We start from the raw sequence: 22,952 nt of genomic DNA, 5'->3' as shown, positions 1-22,952 counted from the left end.
GCCACATATTTTTCTCTTGAATATTAACTTCAAGAAACATTACAAGATACGTTATTCAATGGCCTCTCAACACAGTGGGGCAGAATATGTGCAATGTATGGGCAAGCATTAGATTTAAGAATTTAGGGCCATATGTACGAACACATTTTCCCATTGACACAGAATGGGAAAAACCCTTTACTACATCTGGCACTTAGACCTCAGAAATGCTGTAAGGCCATCCGATTAGCAAAAGGTCCATAAAAGGGAGTAGACAGAGATCCCAATTACATGCATGTCAGAAGATAAAAAGAAATTCAAATGAGAAGGGACACTGGCGATGTTCCCAGGGTAAGAAAAAAAAAGGTTAGAATAAATAGAGATAGGTTCCTACCCTCTGAAAGATGTTGCCTAACTGACCTTGTTAAGCCGACCTTCCCATAAGCTCACACAGCCCTTACAAACAGTAGCAGAAAGCAAAATAATACTTTAGGATTTCTTAGTGGAACAGAGATATGGTCCAGTACAGATGTTGCACTCCCCCATTTTTCACATTAATCCTCCTGTTGGTGAATTTAATGTTGATATTTTTTTTTTAAAAAATAGGATACCAATTATCTACAGTATAACAACTACAGACTTGCCAGCTCACATGATGCCACTGTGTTACATGGTTTTGGTTCCCTTCACGGTCACACGGTGAAAAGTCAAAAATCACACGGTTGCAGGGAAAACAAGCTGAAAACCACTGTAAACAGTGGCTTTCCAGATGATGTTTAGAGGCAGTAAGCAGCCGATGACAATTAAGAGGTGTGAAAACAGCCCAGGGCATCGGCGACAGCCTCAATGACCCCTTGTGGTTTTTTTTGCTTTGTTTTTTCAGGAGGAGGTGCAGGACTTGGTGAGGGACCGAGGTTCTCTTTGATAGCTATCGGCACGAGACCCAGCCCCTTCCTCACACAGTGACATTCATACGTAAGTTAGAAGGTATGTGACTGACTTCTAATTTTACCCAATTATTTTCATCAAAGAAAATCACCAATATATATTAGCAGGCAAACACTGACAAGTCTTTCACACTAACATTTGCTTCCTCTGGCCTTATATAAATCCATCCAATATGTACAATATTATGCTCCAAAACCTCACGTTTAGATGACATCAGATAAGCTGTATTATTTATGCCCAAGGAAAGGCATCTGTCTGATTACATGTTGTTGGCTTCATTTGATTAAAATAATTCACTAAAACTAAGAAAGAGATCACAATACTTTGGAAACTGGATGCCTCCATTTTTTGAAAGCCAAACAAGGATGCAAGGGAGTATCAATCATTATCAGTATTGTTATTATGATGATTATTGTTAATAGGCATTCTAGATCACACTAATAACCATGTCCTGGCTCTAGTAAATGCACTAATAACCATGTCCTGGCTGTAGTAAATGGATGACGGGATGAGCTTTGAATGTCTACTAATGCATTACATGCTTTGATCTGCAAATATGTTGATGTAGTCAGAATGGATAAATCACCTAAAACATTCTACTGAAAAGTAGCATGACCTTACATCACCAACTTGGCCAGACTGCATCAAAGGGGTGATTGTTTGTGAAGACATATAATTTATGTAAAGATTCACTTTGAACCTGCCGTAGGTGGCTGCCAGAAATTATAGAAACTCAGAAGCACACCCCAAACATGAGTATTGTTTAAATATATTATGCCAATAACTTTTGGCTGGAAAGTTGTGCTTTTGTTAAGCCACAAGAGGTTACTCCAATTCGTGAGAAATATGTTGTGTGAGTTGGGATGTCACAGTCCTTGAGGCACTGACTAAAAAAGCTACACATCTGGGAATCATGCAAATCAACATTTTTTAACAAAGTAATCCCTGGCGTATTGTAATAATAAAATGTCAGTACGTAATATTGTCACAGTGCGCTTTTCCATGTATTTTATACATATTTTCCTCTGTTCTAGACTAAAAAAAAAAACAACCATTATCAGACAAGCGAGGCTGGCTTCAAGACTTTGTGGGTGAATCTCACATAAAATACTGTTCACAAATTCAGGAAGATAGTGCCTGTGGTTTTGAAATATGCAAACATAATGTGTTGAAATTCTAATTCGGAGTAATCTAACCCAATGCTGGAATTCCTTTCAACACATTTACTTATTGACTCTGAATGCCAATTGGCAACACATGGTGCAGCACCCAGGTAATGGCAATTAAGGACTGGTGGACTTTAAACTTCCGAAAATAACAATCTACATCTTGCAACTTCCTCCCCACTTCCTGCTCCTAAACTGTCATCAAGGATCCATTACCAATATAACTAAAAGGTAAACACCTTGGCCTTCCTCTTGCTCGGAACAACAACACCTTTCTGTGCTACAGATGGTTCCACTGCCCAACTAACTCAAATTAATTGAAAATAAGGCACAAGTCCAGATGTGCTATGTAGAACTGCATTGTTGATCGTCCCACCACTGACCTAATGTGCTGGGCCAGTGTCCTTTTCCGGTCCCTATCAGCTAAAGATGAAGCTACTTTAAAACCCTGACTTCAACAACATAGCCGCCTGCTATGCATACTTCCCTATTTCTCAGGGTCAAAGCACTGAATAGTGACCTGTTCTCAAGTGTATTCATGCCTGGATTTTCACAGTGATCTATATTTTAGTTTACCACTATTTTTGCGTTACGGCCTACTTCATAATAACGGCCTTGCACGGTCACCAAGTTACATCAGTTTCGCAAAATTAACGTTTATTCCACTGCATCAAGGTACTAAATTTAAATCACTTTGTATAGTGCACAGGACCATGCATTAGCATCTCCTTCCTTAGCAGACAGGTGTCCGTTCTATGTGCCCATGTATTCACTGTACTTAGCCTCAGACGACCTTCCAGTGAGTTCTGATTTTACTGTATCACTGATAAGGGATCATACTCTGTGGGTAGGGAGCCACCTTGTGTCATGAATTCCATCAATAGATGAAGTTATAATACAATTACATGGTCTCCAGTAAAGAGCTAAAAACCTGGTAAATTCCCTAGTGGATCACCATGCTGAAGCTGCAAAGTTAGCCCTAAGTAGCCTTTGGCTGTCAAGCTGTTTATAAAATGGCATAACATTACTTAACACTTTGTCCATGGTAAGTCACTACCTCAGTTGACAAATATTAATGAAAAAATGAGTGGCCACTTGTTTGCAGTATTACAAAAATTCCAAAAATAATTTAGACCTCCAACATACTTGAAAGCCTTCCATTAGCTAAGGGAACTCAGATGTTCTGTAAACTAAGGCTTAGCTCCCATGCAAACCAAATATATTAACGCTAACACTACCATCAATTCATGAGAGGGCAAAGACAGATTCAAGCACATTATATGCATACACTAATGAACTTGTACAACTGTTACACACTTTTCAGATCGTGTGCAATGCTGGCCAGCACATCTGGAATCAGCCAGGCAAACAAAGGAAGGAACACTGAAATGTGCAATCTGTTGGAGAAGCGGAATTCTGCCACAGCTTTCATTGGGAGGCACACTTAACTGATTGAAGATTGGATATTAGCAATAACAACATTGAGACAGCTTGAGCTATCTCACTTACAATATATACGTTGCTGAAATGTTCACAACATTCTAGCAACATTTCCAGGACAAGTATTTAGTTTTGATTCCATACATTTTGATAATTTCCTGTTAATGCCAGCAAATAACACAGTGTTCCACAAAATTCAACAGGTTCCACAATATATGCTTCTCAAGAGACAATGTGCTTCATGGCACTGCGTGAAATTCACAACACGGAAGGACTTCTACGACATTCATTGTGCTCCACAGTATTCCATACGCTCCTCAAATCTGAAAACATTCCACACTGTTTAACAAATTCCACAACATTCAACATATTTCACAATATTCAAACATGCTCTTCAGTATTTAAGGAGATCTAGAATATTCGTCATTTTCAACATCTGATATGTTTACTGTATTTAATACACAGTTAGGCGCTAAGTGCACCTACAGCTTTAATTTGATACCATGTATTCAACAAATTGCTGATTTCAATCAAATAAAATGTAATTTACCAAATAACCAGCCGCCATATTTGCCTACTGTGACATCAACTCTACAAGATGATTCCCAAGCATCAAAATGTGTAGTCTACATGTTCAACTATTAGTAGCTGTGCCTCAAAAGTGTATTAAGCAGAAAGACAGTAAGAGGTGTCTTCCAGTTTACCAAAGACTTCAGTCTCGCTGTTACATGTCCATATTTGTGATTGGGGCACTTCAATGTGGGCACCATACATGTCTGTTCTCAACGGGCAGGGACATCAACTGACAAGGTCTGCATGTACCTCAATGTCAAAGTTTCAAATGCCAACCAACCTATCACCCTTTTGGGGTTAAATAAATGATTACCGTCATTTTGCTTTATAAAAAGTATGTTGGTGGGGCCTGCTGCTAACAGTGAAGTTATTAAAGTGTAATAATTACATGCACCGGTGATTTATCACTTAACCCATAAGTTTACCTAGGGTTATAAAACTGTACAAAATAATTTATTAATCCATTTTAAAAAATCACTAAAATATACATAACAACAAAATTAAAAGGGTGTCCCACATGTGAAGTGTAAGGGAACAGAGCAATTAAGCTGTACATCAGTAAACTGACCATGGGTGACAAAATCAAAACGATTACTTCACAAACTGCATTTCAGTCAAGTAGGCAACAGATCTGAAAACCCCTCCATCCCCACGCACTGCACGATTTCCCCAAGCTTCGTGCAAACATGCCATGGTGATATCAATTATTTGTTCATCACAAAATTCCTTGAAAACAAAGATCTGGGTTTACAAACGTGGAGAGCTATACTCAAGTGCTGACTATCCATGCTTTTACGAATGGGGTGACTTACATTAATCACTAATACATTGAATGCAAATATATTTGATGTCTGACATTTTTGTTTAGTAAATTAAGCAGTCGAATATAACAAAACAATACACCCACGGGTAATTATTAGCATTATACCTCAGACAAATGTGGACATATTTTGTTATTTCAGGAAATCTCATCCTGTCTCTCAACTTCCCATAGTGTCTATTTGTTCTGCTGTTAGCCTGGAATTCATGAAAGACAGCTGGGAGAGTCACACAAAAGAAGACCAATTTCCTGCATTTAATAATAAATGCAGACATGAAACATCGTTTCTGCCTGTGCTTATATGTAGAAACTGGCAAAAAAAAAAAATCAGTAAAAATGGAAAACTGTGAGCTTTAATTATATATATATATATATATATATATATATATATATATATATATATATATATATATATATATATATATATATATAATCTTGCGGTTGACACCAAAGGAAAAACTAGTGTGGTCTATCTTGCTATTTATTCTTCATCTGCAGATAGTCGGGATCAGACACAAATATACAAGCACATTCTTCTGAAGTGCTATCAGAAATAAAGTGACATCATGTGTGCAAAATCACAGTCGAATAGCAAGGCCCTTTTGCCAGAAACCTTTAATCCATGACAATATACTTATTCTGTAAAACAGCAGAAAAACTAACCTTCGACAACAGGAAATGGTAAAGCTAGCAAGAAGGCTACTAGAGACTTTGACAAACCTGCTTAGCCGCCTACTCAGTTACCAACGAGCACGGGTAAAGATACAGTTCCCTTTAAAATCTATGTGAGAACCATTTGCATCCCTTACATTGAGATTTATCATCAGAATAAAAAAACAGACAAAAGTTGTTAAAAAGCACTTTCATCATAGAAGGCCCCTTTTACAACATCAAAGACTCAACGAAAGCAAAAGTGACGTAATCATACCGAAGTGTAACATTAAATGTGAACTAGACAGCCAAAGACAAACTATGAAATAGTATAACCACTGCAGAGACATTTGCCCTGTGAAGGGATTATTGGTGTGGTGCTGCTAGGAAGATTTGAGATTAAACAAGCACTTCGTTGTCAATATGAAAAGGTGTTCCTCCACATTCCAAATGAATGGATTCGCTTAAAAAAAAAATACTCCTTCATGTTACGGTTTGAGTTAGGGTAAAGTACCAAAACACAAGGAATTCGGAGTTTCTCCTTAGACTTATTACGTATGTCAAGAACTGCAACTCAGAACAAAGTCAGCTACATAGACAGGTGATAAGCAGAGATGTGAGTAAGGAGGCAGAAATGGGAACACTCACAATATAAATTCAACACTAGGGTAAATGTAGCAAGGGGGGAAAAAAAGAGATAAAATAAAGACCATATAGAGGATCCACAAGGAAACAGAGCCACAATTAAAACTAGAGACTAGATGGGAAAACAGAGCTGCAATGTAGGAGACAAAACGCATGAGGGAAAAACGAGCTGTAATTTAAACTAGAAACTTGACAGAGGGAAGCAAGAAAAACAATAGAAAGAAAGGCAAAGGTGAATTATAGGCTAGAGACTAGTCAGAGAACAGCACTGAAGCCACAGTTAAATTATAAAAAAAATACTTAAAGAACAGTGTTTCACACTGTCTTTAAACTAATAGAACAGCTATGGGATACAAGGGAAAAGAGTGCTATAACTAAAAAAAGACTTTATTTTTACATGAATGCCATAAAAATGCATGTAAATAAAATCACACAAGATGAAAACATAAAGTAAACAATATTAAAAGCATACACATCTATAAAGGTACTATAAGATCATTCAAGATTCATAACAATCATATAAATTGAATAGCCCAGGCAAAGGTATAAAATGAGTAATAGGTTTTAAACAGTACGTACAGTGCTGCTACCTTAGGTCTCCATAGAGATAAGCAATTTTTGTCTAAGTCTCCAAATTCACAACAAAAATCGGTAGAGTGCAAAAACCATCAACTGACTAGTGTCAGATGTCATAATTCTAAGGCTGCCTTGTGTTTCCTGACACCCAGACTATGGCACTAATGGAAATATCCAGGTCTTCCTACTGTTTTGGTAGGCCAGGCAGAAAAAAAGATGAGATGCTCAAGGGCTTGCTGGGATTGCTACAAGATGGCCACGAGTATCCTCTACCCTTTATGCCACACACCCATTTAGCAGTATAAGAATGGATGGCCAATGTCTTATAACGGAACTGAAAGAACAGCCGCCCAGCTCTTGCGGGCTCTATCCCATCCAGAACTGGTGCTCCCCAAAAAATGAGTCCTTCGGTATGAGGAAGGCATCGGTTAAAGAGAAAAGCTTTGTCTCTGTATATATATATTAGTCATTGTACTGCCAATAGCAACCCTCTCCCGCCCCTTCCATGCCCCAATTGCTCCAAAGACTCTCATGCACAATCTCTGTAAGAGTCGCTTTTACATATCTCAGCCAAGAGTACGTGTGCAATCTCTCTTCAGTGCTGTAACACTATAATAGTACAAACTATTCAGAAAGCAAAAGCAAGAGAGGGTCCTTGTAAACTAGAAACTTGATCTGAAACTATACATTAGAAGAGAACAAGGGCTAGTGAGCAATAACATATAGCCTATCTGCAGGACGAGAGGGAAAGAGAGATGCGTTACAAGGATATCGGGCACCAGCGAGATCTGCAATCATAGAGGCTTCTATAGATTAACTGGGTGAGAGATAACAATAATCACAAAATCTATTAAAGGCCGCTGGCGGCGGCTGAACGAGTAGTTATTTGCCCTCTCCCAGAGATAGGCACTGCCCATTGCGGTCGGGAAGGTTAAGAAAACCAAACAGTTCTGCTCCGAGCCCAGTAAATGAGACCAGTAATCACAGAGTTGCACTACAGAGGAGACGGAAACCGGCAAGGAAAGCACGTATCATGGAACGCTACAAATACACCGTTGACCCCTCACCCACGACCTCGACAGTAGCCTGCTGACAGTAGCAGGGCTATAAATAGGAGGCCAGGTTCTGCAGAAATGCGGATTTCAACGGAGAAACCTTTCAGCGGTAACCCGAGAGCGCTGAATGGGCGCTCGACAATTCAGCGGGTGAGAGCAACACGGAGATAACTCCCGGCTACCCTTCCCCTCACTGCCCCACGTACACGTCGCCGTCAGGGGAGCTCATTAGCATATAAACTATTTTCATTTCATCCAAACTAACGTGGCACGATACACACCAATCACTCGAAGCACCTGCAGCACAGAAGCCACTGGTAAAAGAGGCGGCTCAGTGGAAGGGTGGGAAAAGCAATCAGAGCTGACCCCTGCTGCCACGATTGAGCACAATTACACGGCGGAAAGTAGCAAACCGCTTCCAGAGTGCCTACGACACAGCAGCATCTGGGGTGACTTGAGTCACGTTGCACCTGCAGCACACAGGGTAGTGGGGCTGGGAGACAGCGTGGCCAAAGAGGCCCTCGGTCGCGCAGGAGGGGAGAGAAGAAGATGCCCCGCAGGTACTAACCTGTCCGAGCTCTGCGGGTGGCTCCCGGGCCGCAGGGCCCCCGGCACACAGGAAGACGCACGGCCGTGGGTGCGGGAAGCGGCGGCTGCAGTCCCTCCCCCGTTCATGGCGCGCTCCCTCTGCGGAAGCAGCGTGTGAGGCGGGGAGCAGCGGGGCCAGGGAGGCACCAGAGACGGCGCTGCTGCTCCACTACAGGAGGCGGGGGCTCGGCTCTCCACGGCCGAGGCGCGGGAGGGACGCCCTCACCCGCTGCATGACGGCGGGGTCTCCGGGGCGGTGGGCGCCGGCAGAGGATCCCGAGTGAGCACACCCAGGCCAGCCCTCCAGCCCCAATAGAAAAGTTACCATGTAATTCCCGCTGAACGGGTGACGTGGTGGAGAGGCTGCCTGGGTATTCTTCCCGTGTAACCCTTTAAAGAGGCAGCGAGAACGAAAGAGCAAGGTTTCCGCGCATTTCACACAATGCCTGCACGTTGCGACATCAATCAGGGGTGTGTCTCGTCTTACCTTCCCATCGACTCGGAGAGCACGTCTGGCAGCCAGGAGAGTTCGGAACAGGAGGCTCCTCCATCTTTTGTGGGATAAGGTGTGCTGGTGAGGAAAGCGCTAGGGCCGAGAGTCAAGCCTCGAGCCATGGATCAACGTGTAGTTGTCTATAGTAGGTGGCACCTAATACTATTGTGCATTACGTTTCTGAGCACGCAGAGGTTTGACAGTGACAGCACCAGAGTTACAGGAAGGTGACGCTATTTTACACGATTTATTAACCAAGTAAAGGTAGAATTAGTAATCACGATATTCCTTAGTCACCGTGGACAACATAATTACAAGGCAGCAGAAGTCTGGAAAAACGTCACCCTTAATAAATCCTAGTTATCGGTGGTGTTTACTTTCATCCCTTATTGCTTTATTGCTTACAAGAAGAGACAGCCTAGGCAGTAGGAGGCCAACGCTCACAGCACCTTCCTTTCTTCACGGAGGTTTCATGCCGTTAAAATACGGAGAAAAGCGAAGATCTGCTGTCTGTACTGTTAATACTAATCCTTCTTCCAACCTTGCTAATGTAGTTTAATAGTGTATTATCAGGGGCGTCTCCTCCATAACTATGCTGAATTTCTACGGTTTTGTGTCTGTCAATTGTAAATCTAACTGTAACGTCTGTGTAACCCCTTTTTTTTTTTTATTTATATACATATATATTCACTAAAAAACATAGTTTAACATATTTAGGTGTGATAATAGACTATGTTGTTTTTTTTTTTTTTGACAACCTTAGAAATTCAATGTTAAAAAAACAAAAGATTAAAGTAATGTTATAGTTAGGTGAATTTGTCAGTGACAACACCTAAAGTTTGGAACTAAAACAACACAGAAATTCACCAGTTATAGTTAGTAGTACAGTTATAACTTGCGCCCTGCCCTGCACTGCTTATGACCTCACATGACATCTCATTACATGTTCTGTGACTTAATTCAGGAGATCACTGATGACATCTCAAATTATATAATTGATGAAATCACTAATGACCTCATCCAATTAATATGCAAGCTTGTTTTGCAGTTATTTTACAGTTTACATAGTGGAAGGTAATTTAGAAAAATGAGTGGTCCGGTCTGAGGTAGTTAAGTAGTTTATTGGAGAACAGGTGTAGGAGGCTGGCCTGGCTTGTAGTGGGTACCAAGGGGTACTTACACTTTGTACCAGGTCCAGTTATCCCTTATTAGTGTAGAAGAGGTGTCTAGCAGCTTAGGCTGATAGAAAAGGGTAGCTTAGCAGAGCAGCTTAGGCTGAACTAGGAGACATGCAAAGCTCCCACTATACCACTGGTGTCATATGCACAATATCATAAGAAAACACAATACACAGATATACTAAAAATAAAGGTACTTTATTTTTATGACAATATGCCAAAAGTATCTCAGTGAGTACCTTCAGTATGAGGATAGCAAATATACACAAGATATATGTACACAATACCAACATTATGCAGTAATAGCAATAGAAAACAGTGCAATCAATGTATAGTCACAATAGATTGCAATGGGAGCACATAGGTATAGGGGCAACCCAAACCATATACTCCAAAAGTGGAATGCGAATAACGTATGGACCCCAAACCTATGTGAGCTTGTAGAGGGTCGCTGGGACTGTAAGAGAACAGTGAGGGTTAGAAAAATAGCCCACCCCAAGACCCTGAAAAGTAGGTGTAAAGTGCACCTAAGTTCCTCAGAGAGCACAGAAGTCGTGATAGGGGAATTCTGCAAGGAAGACCAACACCAGCAATGCAACATTGATGGATTTCCAGACGAGAGAACCTGTGGAACAAGGGGACCAAGTCCAAGAGTCACACTCAATTTGTGAGTGGGCAGATGCCCAAGAAATGCCAGCTCAGGGTGCAAAGAAGCTGCCACCGGATGGTAGAAGCTGTGGATTCTGCAAGACGAAGAGGACTAGGAACTTCCCCTTTGGAGGATGGATGTCCCAAGTCGTGAAGAAGCTTGCAGAGGTGTTTCCGTTTTGCAGAAAGACCGCAAACAAGCCTTGCTAGCTGCAAGAGTCGCTGTTAGGGTTTTTGGATGCTGCTGTGGCCCAGGAGGGACCAGGATGTCGCCAATTGCGTGAGGAGACAGAGGGGGCGCCCAGCAAGACGAGGAGCCCACTCAGAAGCAGGCAGCACCCGCAGAAGTGCCGGAACAGGCACTACGAAGAAGAGTGAACCAGAGCTCACCCGAAGTCACAAAAGAAGGTCCCACGACGCCGGAGGACAACTCAGGAGGTCGTGCACTGCCGGTTACAGTGTCGGGGACCCAGGCTTGGCTCTGCACAAAGGAAATCCTGGAAGAGTGCACAGGAGCCGGAGCAGCTGCAAATCACGGGGTACCCAGCAATGCAGTCTGGCGTGGAGAGGCAAGGACTTACTTCCACCAAACTTGGACTGAAGAGTCATTGGACTGTGGGAGTCACTTGGACAGAGTTGTTGAGTTCCAGGGACCACGCTCGTCGTGCTGAGAGGGGACCCAGAGGACCGGTGATGCAGTCTTTTGGTGCCTGCGGTTGCAGGGGGAAGATTCCGTCGACCCATGGGAGATTTCTTCGGAGCTTCTAGTGCAGAGAGGAGGAAGACTACCCCCACAGCATGCACTACCAGGAAAACAGTAGAGAAGGCAGCAGGATCAGCGTTACAAGGTTGCAGTAGTCGTCTTTGCTACTTTGTTGCGGTTTTGCAGGCTTCCAGCGCGGTCAGCAGTCGATTCCTTGGCAGAAGGTGAAGAGAGAGATGCAGAGGAACTCTGATGAGCTCTTGCACTCGTTATCTAAAGAATTCCCCAAAGCAGAGACCCTAAATAGCCAGAAAAGGAGGTTTGGCTACTTAGGAAGGTGGCTAGGCTAGCAACACAGGTAAGATCCTATCGGGAGGAGTCTCTGACGTCACCTGCTGACACTCGCCACTCAGAGCAGTCCAGTGTGCCAGCAGAACCTCTGTTTCCAAGATGGCAGAGGTCTGGAGCACACTGGAGGAGCTTTGGGCACCTCCCTTGGGAGGTGCAGGTCAGGGGAGTGGTCACTCCCCTTTCCTTTGTCCAGTTTCGCGCCAGAGCAGGGCTGGGGGATCCCTGAACCGGTGTAGACTGGCTTATGCAGAGATGGGCACCATCTGTGCCCATCAAAGCATTTCCAGAGGCTGGGGGAGGCTACTCCTCCCCAGCCCTGACACCTATTTCCAAAGGGAGAGGGTGTAACACCCTCTCTCTGAGGAAGTCCTTTGTTCTGCCTTCCTGGGCCAGGCCTGGCTGGACCCCAGGAGGGCAGAAACCTGTCTGAGGGGTTGGCAGCAGCTGCAGTGAAATCCCGGGAAAGGCAGGTTGGCAGTACCCGGGTTCTGTGCTAGAGACCCGGGGGATCATGGAATTGTCCCCCCAATGCCATTCTGACATTGGGGGGACAATTCCATGAACCTAGACATATTACATGACCATGTTCGGAGTTACCATTGTGACGCTGTACATAGGGAGAGACCTATGTACAGTGCACGCGTGTAATGGTGTCCCCGCACTCACAAAGTCCGGGGAATTTGCCCTGAACAATGTGGGGGCACCTTGGCTAGTGCCAGGGTGCCCACACACTAAGTAACTTTGCACCCAACCTTCACCAGGTGAAGGTTAGACATATAGGTGACTTATAAGTTACTTAAGTGCAGTGGTAAATGGCTGTGAAATAACATGGACGTTATTTCACTCAGGCTGCACTAGCAGGCCTGTGTAAGAATTGTCAGATCTCCCTATGGGTGGCAAAAGAAATGCTGCAGCCCATAGGGATCTCCTGGAACCCCAATACCCTGGGTACCTCAGTACCATATACTAGGGAATTATAAGGGTGTTCCAGTATGCCAATGTGAATTGGTGAAATTGGTCACTAGCCTGTTAGTGACTATTTGGTGTACAGAGAGAGCATAACCACTGAGGTTCTGGTTAGCAGAGCCTCAGTGAGACAGTTAGGCATCACACAGGGAACACATACATATAGGTCACAAACTTATGAGCACTGGGGTCCTGGCTAGCAGGGTCCCAGTGACACATAACAAACATACTGAAAACATAGGGTTTTCACTATGAGCACTGGGCCCTGGCTAGCAGGATCCCAGTGAGACAGTGAAAACACCTGACATATACTCACAAACAGGCCCAAAGTGGGGGTAACAAGGCTAGAAAGAGGCTACTTTCTCACAACAGGCACTTGACTTCTTATCACCTTTAAAATGATTACCAACTTTAACTACTCTCATCATAGTTTTCTTGAATACTTCAGATCACCTTGCTGCCTCGGTGCAGGTATCCTAGATACCACATCTTCATTCCTCAACAATAATATAAATTATAATCAATCCTAATACAGTACATGTATAACAACATAAGCAAATATGAATGTAATGTGTCACCTCCTTCTAATACAGACTTTAAATACTACTAAATTAAGAGTACAATAAATATAAATTAAGGTAAATATATACTTGCACCCCTTTTTTATTTTTTTTAGATTAGACTAAATTAAAAGTGTGAATGTTACATATACATATGACGCGCTTCGCCGGATGGACTAGGTGCTCCCTGGTTACTAAACAGGGTCACGACTGCAGGCTTATCAGGGCCCCAACATCTCCTTTTTCGACCACTGGACCATTTAATACTCACCTTGGCCAGATTCGGGACTGACTACCGACTTAATTTTACTTTGGCTTGCTGTTTCTTTTCCCTTGGTCGGACGGGCCCAGCCTTGATAAAGTCACTTGTGTGACGAAACACGTGTTGGCTGTTTCCTGTAAGACGATAGAAACCTACGCCTGTGAATAAAGACTCTTTCAACACCAACCCGGAATCATCGCTTTTCTCTCCGCTTCTGGATTCACACTACTGGGGTTACTTTTTCCCTAAAACGCTCATGGACTCCATTTCTCTGTGTGCCTTGGTCAATTTGCATTTACATATACATATATTACATTTGATCTAGTGTAAAACATAGGAATCAGTAAACAATGGAAAACACCCCATTACAAAGTCACTGAACATGGTTGGCAACACCACGTTTCTGCCTATGCGCGTATAGTTTTATCCAAATCTGGATTCAGAATTTATATCTGTACACAAACTTAGTTCATTATCACCCCCACTGGGAATACTGTAGTTATCATGATTCCTGACAGCTTCATTAGTATCATTAGATTTTTCCATTCTAGTACTACCATCATCCCATAACCATACATCAGATTGTAAATCATTCATGCCATCTTTGTTATGTTGCCAGTTCAAATTTTTATTACATCGGGCCATTGTACTAAAATGCCTTTTTTTTTTTTTGTCACTCAGCAATGCAGATTTATTTTTTTTATAAACTTCTTTGACCTGCAACAGTTCTGAAAATTTGCTGCATCTTGTCCCCACTTTGTGCCCTAACTTTACTCTTACCCAATCTCCTGGTACTAAGTACACATCCTTCACACCATGTCTCTTTTTATAATTTTCCTTGCAAATTTCTTGCATCTTCAGTAAACTGTGCCTTGCTACAGATGAAGACCACTTATTACATAATTTCATACTCATCAAAGCTCTGTTATACTTAGTAAATGGTTCTCTCCTTCTGGGAATCCTAAAGGGGCTATAAGATATTATTGTTGGTGTAATTCCATTAGCACAAACTGTATTCCCTAACTCCTTTTCACAATCTTGCCCAGCATTAATGGCTGCCTGCACACTACCCATCAACACTCTTTAAAGCGCTCCACAATTCCATTACCCGTCGGATGGTAAACTGGCGTGCACCTTCCCTTAATGCATTCCTAATTAGGACATTTTCAAACTTCTCAGCTATGAATTGTGGTCCATTATATCAACGTGGACTTAGGTGTCCCCACTCTTAAGAAAAATCTTTCTAAGAATGAAAGTATAGCTTTTGCCTCTACAGGTTCTGATACTTCGTAATGTGGCCACTTCAAATAATTGTCAATCGCTACAATGATATACTTATTCACACTCCAATTTCCAAAATTGGGCCTAGAATATCTAAACTGAGGTCTTCCCAAGGATTTTCTGGACACTGTCTTCTAGTGAGGGGCACAGCATAGATTAAGCTTTATCATAACTCACACATGTCAAACAGTTCCTTACAAATTTTTCTGCGTCCATATGTATCCCTGGCCACCAATAAGATCATTTAATCTTCCTTTAAAGTTTTACAATTCCTAGAAGGCCTTCATGATTAATCTCTGGAATCATTTGTCTTAAACGCCTAGGAGGTAATACTCTATTGCCTCTAAGTATATGACTTGTTTCACTAATGTATAATTCATCCCTTATTTCCCAATACTTCCTGCATTCTTCTTGCAAGTTATTCTTACTTGGCCAACCATTGGTAATATCTTATCATATATTGCTATGTACTCTTTACCAAACGTAGCACCACTATATTTGTCCCAAATATTACAGATGTTTCCATTCAATGGTAATGGTGAACAACTAAAATAGTCCGCCGCTTTGTTCTTGTTCCCAGGTAAATATTCCACATCATATGTGAAGTCAAGCAACCTGAGTGTCATTCTCGTCACTTCATCAGGCATCCGCTCCCCAAGGCCCTACTAATATTGGTAGTTCTTCTTCCCCATCTGCATTTCATCTCGATCCTGAAGTACCAAACGACAATATTACACATTTCTCAATTCCTTATTCTAACCGTTTCTCCTCTCTGGCCCCCCAAGTTCTGGAAAATCCTATATCAATCTCTACGACCTTGCCATATACGGAGAGTGTTCCTTCACTAAATGACTTGCCAGCATTGGTGGTTAGTCTTAAGAGCGAAATAGGCGAGCTGAAATCCTTACTGTTTGAAATTACTACTCTTCTCAAAGGTAAAATTCTTCTCCCTATTGGTGAGCCCAAACCAAACTCTACAACATCCAACCACTCACACGTTAAAATTGTTTCTTCAACTGAGTCCCTGCCACCGCCATCAAGCGCAGCAGCCTTTATGGAAGGGCAGCACTCTTACAGCCAGAATATGTCCTCTTTTGAACGTAACACTCCTCTTTCCTTTAATGTCCCTCTCAAATGGGACACTACTAAAGCTTCCCGTCAAAACTTTGACCCAACGAAGAATAATTATATATATATGTGTAATGTTCCACCTCTGCCCCCAAATACACGAGAAGACAAAGCCTCACTAGCCAATAAGGCCACGCACTGGCTGAGACACGTTAGGGGCTGTGGCTCAGTCATCCACAACGACATTTTATCTGCCGAACGAACGAATGGCCTTCCAGGTTGTCGAGACTTCATAAAACTCAATTTCAAAAACTCCCATCTGGTAAGAGGTCTTCTAGATATGGAAGCACGCAATATAAATAGGAAGCCATCTGCTATTTCTCTCAGCGCCAATCGACCCACCGATGGTTATATGAAGCCGAACCTCCTCCCTAGAACAGCCAGCTGGGTCTCGAGCCGTTCTATAGACCATCGAGATTTCAGGCCATTAGGCCATCAGGCCCCAAAAGGTGTACCATCTGACCCTGTCCCAAACACCAGCTCCGGCCCTACTTCTAGTGGCCAATTAGCATCTGATTTCGATCTCCAGGGGGCCATCTCCGACATAGATTGACTATACTCTATTAATTCCTGCGTCCCCATTCCTAGCTTAGACCGACGGGCTATAGGTTCTTCACTCTATCCACTTAGCCCAGGTGTTGCTTCCCCTCTGGGTTCACGACTCGTTAATATTAATCAATTTACAAGTCCGGGTATGAAGAAGTTTATTGACAGCAACCTTCCAGATGACACTCTCGTGAAACCAAGCTGCTCTATTGCCCAGACACCAGCAAAACTTTTGTCCTGGAATGTGGCTGGCATCAATGGCAAACTTGCAGACATTGAGTGGGGGGTATTTGTTGAAAATTTTAATGTATGTATGTTCCAGGAAACATGGGCCAAAAACTGCACATATAGACAGGGGTTTAGTTCCTTTTTTAAACCGGCTATGCCGTCTTTAGCAGGTAGGGCAGTAGGGGGCTTATGTACTTGGGTAAAATCGACAGAGGTGGGAGGAATAAAGGAGATATACGTGGACTCCCATGACATTTTGGCTATTGCTATCCAACCAATCTCAGGCTCCCCCGTTCTCTGTATAAATATTTATAGCAGGCCGGGACCCTCCAATAATTGCTCTACTATCACTGAGCTATTAAATACTCTTATTTCAGACTTTCGTCTTAAATATCATATTATAATAGCAGGGGATTTTAATGTCCAGCTTGAAATCAATTTAGATCTTATAGAGGTCATGCAACCTGAAGATAGTGTATGGAACATTCCTCCCTATTCCACTCAGCAAAACTCATACAAACCTTGCGCTAGGGCAATGCAGGTAATAGATCTTATGTTATCACATGGTCTCCGTCTTGGCAATGGGCGTTTCCCATCTGACACCCCCGCAAGACCAACCTTTTTTAGGGGTTCTTACAGTAGTAAACTAGATTACATTTTTTTTTATTTAAGAGTTTGGCACTACATACTAGATGTGGAAGTGGGCAATCCATACACTAGCGATCATGCCCCTCTACAGATTACGTACAAGAGACCTCTTCTAGCAGGAGCCGTATTTCCTTCTGCTTTACCTGCTGTTATGGAGTTGTCTAGCAATAGGCGCACAGTAAGATGGGACTCCTTTGAGAAATCGAACAAGCTCCGAGAAAAACTGTGTGATCTAATTTCTTCCCACCAGTTATTTGACCATAGTCTTACTTTTTCTCCAATTGAAGTTACGTCCCTCCATTTGGACCTCTTTACTACCCTGAAAGAGCTGTTTTCTAGACGCCCAAGGCCGTTGACTAACTCCTGCCCCCAACCCTGCTCCAAATGGTTCAACAAGAGGTGTAGAGAGGCTAAAAATACCCTGGTTAGCGTCTTAAGGACAAAGGACAGACTAGGTATCATCAATGCTAGACGTAATTATGCTTTTATATGCAATAAGAGCAAACATGAGCATGAAGAGGAGCTTTGGAGTGACCTACTTGAGGCAGCTAGAGCTCATGACTCCAAACGATTTTGGATTTTGGTATCTCGCAGTGATCAGAACCGAGCCCCTTATTTGGAGTCTCATATTACTCCTGATGCCTGGCTTTCCCATTTTAAAGAACTGTACAGCTCTCCATTGGCCCTCGATGCCCCAAATCTGGGACAGCTGACAACATCTTATTCGCCAGCGTCCTCTTTGCCCCTCTTTACACTGAACGAAACCGCCCTGGCCATCACAGCCCAAAAAGCAGCAAAGGCCCCTGGGTCGGATGGGATTCCTTCTGATATGTTTAAAGCGGACCTGAATACCTGGAGCCCGTATATTAATAGGCTCTCTAATGCCATTTTGACTACCAGATCCTACCCTGACTCATGGAAAGAGGCTATTATCGTGCCTATCTATAAGAAAGGAGAGAGGAATTCCCCGGGAAACTACAGACCCATCAGCCTCCTTGACAATCTCCCAAAAATATTTTGCCACCAATTGTTGAGCAGGCTGAGTAAATGGATAGTGGATAACCAAATTTTAAATCACCTCCAAGCGGGCGTCAGAGAAAAAATCAGCACAATAGACCAGATATTTCGCTTTATCTCTATTAAATGGAAAGTTGTTGATGTGAATTCAGGCCACCTATTTGTAGCTTTTATTGACTTAAAATCAGCTTTCGATTTGATTTGGTACCTCTCAATAAACTATGGGAGGTCTTGTCTAAAATGGGAGTCCCTTGCCCTATTTTAAATATCATTAGAGATCTCTATACTGGAAATTATGGTAGAATCAGATGGGGCCAGCATGGCAAACTAACTGAAAAATTTCCCACTGTTTGTGGTGTGAGGCAAGGTTGTGTACTCGCCCCTACCTTATTCCTCCTTTTCATAAACGCATGCATTCCGTATCTTATGGAGTGCTCCAATGACGCCCCCAAAATGGGAGGGCAGAAGATCCCCTGCCTCCTATTTGCTGATGACACCTTGTTGATATCCCTAACAGCCACAGGTCTCACAATCCTGCTTTCGAGATTTATGACCTTTTGTAATGACCACGGCCTGGAAATCAACCGATCAAAAACTAAGTGTATGGTGTTTGGGGATAAAAAAGGTAGGATGCAGCGCCCCATTTATTTAGAGGGCGCCGCATTGGAAAGAGTTGGCGATTTTGAATATCTAGGCCTGAAACTAGAAGATTCGCACAAATGGCATTCTCATCTTCAGAAAGCAAATGTCCGCTTGAAACAACGGACGAGCGGTATCATAAGATTTGCAGCTAGATCTCCCAGCTTTGCCGTGACACCCGCAATTGAAATTTACAAATTACAAGCAAGGGGGGGAGCCCTTTATGGAGCCGAGCTGTGGGGCCACTGTAATCTAGATGATCTGATAAAAGTGGAAAACTCTTTTTTAAGGTCCCTGCTAAGAGTTCCTTCTAGTACCCCAATGCTCCCCATTCGAATGGACCTAAACTTGCCTCCCATTTGCCAGATTGCTGCGCTCAGGCCCTTGTTGTATTGGATCCGTCTATGGTCATTAGACTCTCTTATTCCCTATAGATGTGGGCTAGTCAACCTGATGGCCAATAATACTAGTCCAAAAATCAAGTGGTGTGTGTATGTAGAAGGGATTTTCACACTACTTGGCTTGGGGTCTTACTGGAAGGATCCGCTATCCATTCCAAAAAACGCAACACAGACACTGAAGGATGCGTTTTGGCTCCATGTGCATCTTTCACAACTGTCTGCTGTCTCACCATCATCCATGACGGGCAGTTTCTTACAAATAAAATGCCATTATGAATCTGCGCAATATATGGACATAGTTCTCTCTCCACGTGCACGTGCATTGTATATTAGATTTAGGGTAGGTTCTCTCCCTTTGCGCATCTTAACACATAAATGGGCCAACACTAGCTGCACTTCGAAGATATGCCCAATTGGTTGTGCCAGGGAAGAATGTTTTACCCACATTCTCTTTCAATGTCCTGCATACCAAAACCAGAGAGCTCGTTGGATTATCCCCTTGTGTAGGAAAATGGGTTTTAAGAACTGTCCACTGGCCTTGAGAATTTTTAAATCTGATCCATCCGTTCTAGTGGTTTGCTGCCTGGCAAAATACTTAGATTCCATCTGGCACTGTAGATTGAACATGCTTAAAAAAATAGAGGTTAACTCGACCATAGATGTGGGGAGCGGTTGTTGATGAACTCATCAGTGAATTTTAATGCAGGCACCTATTACCTTTTACTGCTTAAAGTATTTTTATGCCTAGACTTTTTTTTATATATTTTTTTCTTTTAAGCAGAAATGTCTTATTATATTTAATATGACCGGCCACGCCTGTATCTGATTTTCGATATTTATCATGCAAAATTTTTGTATTCCTACATGATCTTTTAATATGGTTTGAAATTTCTAAAAGAAGAATTTTTATGGTTAATATATACACTTTTAATATTTAAAAACATTTTTAATGTATGGATATTCTTATATTCTTAAATAGAAATGTTTCCTTTTGTGACATGTTCGGTTAGGCTTGTATTTGAATCTTGATGCCCAACATGCAAATCTTTGCACCATCATATGATTTTATAATATGGCTCGAACTTCCAGAAGGAAAACTCCCATGTTTAACATCTTCTTATTTTCAAAATCTTCTGTTTATAACTTGCTGCTTTGTAAAACTGTGAATTGTGGTGTGCTTTTATGGTATTTACTTTTACCAAAATAAAGCTGACGAACGAACGAACGAGCACTTTAACAAGTGGGTTATGATCAGTCGTAAAATGAACTTCGTTCCCCACAAATACTGCCTGAATTTTTCCATGGCCCATACTGCAGCCAATATTTCTTTCTCTATAACTGAAAATTGTTCTTCTTGTGGAGACAGAGAACAAGAAGCATACACTATGGTATTTTCTTCTCCCGTCATAGAAATGTGGGTCAAAACAGCACTGAGACCTTTGCCACTAGCTTCAGTTGTTACTACACTACTGTCACATAGGTTCTCATTATCCTAATGAGACTACTGGATTTGGGTGGCAGAATCACTTGAGCTGTAGGGTACTCAGTACAATCCCACACCTGTGACACCTATTGGCCTACTCTGTGTTTTTCCGGCCAACTAGCAGTGCCTCATCTCCACCCAAGAGCGGGCATGATTGTGGCAACCAGGCGCATGACAGAGAAGACTCCTCAGGGGAATCGTGGTATATCAGTTCTCATCCCTTTCTCTCAGTTACATTAGTCTCACACATGCAAAGACAAACAGAAGCGGAGTATAGTTAAATAAGGTTAATTAAAGTAACGGTATCTTAGATAAAACGGCATGTATTGCAATAACTAGGATGATAAAACACACTAGAAGCAAAACTGTGACAAGGAAAGTGAAATACAAAAACAGCCCCACCATACTGTCACTAGGCAATATATAAATATCTCCTGCCGAAGCTTTGTTAGAGCACAGCATGATAAGCCCTAATCCGCCCTTCAGGTTTCCCCCCTGGGAAGACATCATCCCCAATACCTGAGCAAGAAAGCCTGTTGTCTAAAAAGTCACCGTCCCAATGTAGGCCAGGGATTCGGAGTCTAAGCAGGCAGCTGTAGCGAAGACATTCAGCAATCAGCATGCAGTCGTGGTCATCTGGCTGGAATCTCCCTCTAACGTGTACGGGGCAAAGGAGAGTTTTATAATAAAACAATGGATGTTCTAGGAAAACTTGTCCCCACGTAAGGATGTGTATATTTCTGTGAAAGTCGAACACACAGCACACCACTTTTGCCGGCAACCCTACAGACTGCAGTCTTGAGAAAAGCACAAAGTGAAATGAATGCAGTGCTAAGAACGTGATGCTTTCCTAGGTGATAGAACAACTAGATAGAGAAAATAAAACACCACCACAAATGTGGCTAATGCTAGAAAAATAAAGCAATGCTGAATATAATGTAACTGGGCTAAAGTGCACCATGTCAGCCCTAGTTTGCTAAAATAACGTGTCTAAAACATGGCTAAATTAGCTATACAACACTACAAGCATCCATTTCGATCCCCTGTAAGGAAACAGCAGTACATATTTCCTGCTTTATGTTTTCAAAATCAGCCTGCAACTCCTCACTCCATTTGAACTCTTGCTTGTTTTTCAGTAACTGTCTTAAGCCATATGTTTTATTGCAAAATTCTAAACAACTTTAGAGTAGAACGCTGCAAGGCCCCAGAATGATCTAACTTCCTCTTTTGATGTGGGAGACAGGGGGTTACTAACAGCCTCTATAATGCTTTTCTGGGGTGAGATGCCTTCTCTTCCAACTTCATGGCCTAAATATGACACAGACTTCAAAGCAAACTTGCATTTACTTACTTCGGCTGTAAGACCTTTTTCGGCTAGTTTACTCAAAACTAGTTTCAGTCTATCGTCATGTTCTTGTTTGTCTCGGCCCTTAACCAATATATCATCTTGAAAATATGTTACGCCATCTATTCCCTTGAATAATTCACGCATTAGGCGTTCAAAGACAGCTGCGGCAGACCAAATGGCATACTGCCAAATCTGTAACAACTAAACGGAGTAATGAAAGATCTTAGATTTTGACTAGATGGGTGTTTGGTGATATGCCGGAGTGTGGTTTATGTTGGAAAACCATTTATATCCCCTGGATTGTGATAAAAGTTAATCAATCCTAGGAAGTGGAATGGTATCCAGAAATATATTCTTGTTTAAATATCCTAGATCAATACATTATCATATATTGCTGTTAATTGTCCGGGCCATGACCCTGGGTGCAAACCATTCTGCACACTCCACAGGCTCAATAACACCTTTCTTTTCCAATTGATCTAGTTCTTCCATGACACTTTTCCTGACTTCAACTGGTATGTTCCTGACTTTGTGGCATACTGGTACGACTCCTTCCTTCAACACTGTTATGTAAAAGTCCACTTAATTTCCCTACATTTCCTGAAAATACACAATTTCCCTAGAGCTTCTC

At 42.3% G+C, this 22,952-nt stretch overlaps 1 protein-coding gene across 4 annotated transcripts in view; it reads right to left on the bottom strand.

Annotated features, from left to right (window-relative positions):
* The window catches only part of ARHGAP32 (Rho GTPase activating protein 32), a 942,023-nt gene extending 932,930 nt beyond the window's left edge, over positions 1 to 9,093 (bottom strand). For 2 of the 4 annotated variants that reach the window (XM_069224492.1, XM_069224494.1), the window contains exon 1: positions 8,929 to 9,093. In XM_069224492.1, the coding sequence (XP_069080593.1) occupies positions 8,929 to 9,056 (128 nt within the window). In that variant the 5' untranslated portion in view covers positions 9,057 to 9,093. The other 2 variants (XM_069224495.1, XM_069224493.1) reach the window with 2 other exon arrangements.
* Positions 9,094 to 22,952: the final 13,859 nt, after the last annotated feature.

Source organism: Pleurodeles waltl, chromosome 3_1, assembly GCF_031143425.1.
Source record: "Pleurodeles waltl isolate 20211129_DDA chromosome 3_1, aPleWal1.hap1.20221129, whole genome shotgun sequence".
Taxonomy (NCBI): Eukaryota; Metazoa; Chordata; class Amphibia; order Caudata; family Salamandridae; genus Pleurodeles; species Pleurodeles waltl.
Note: the sequence above shows the minus strand (reverse complement) of the source record. Positions and strands in the feature narration are given on the sequence as shown.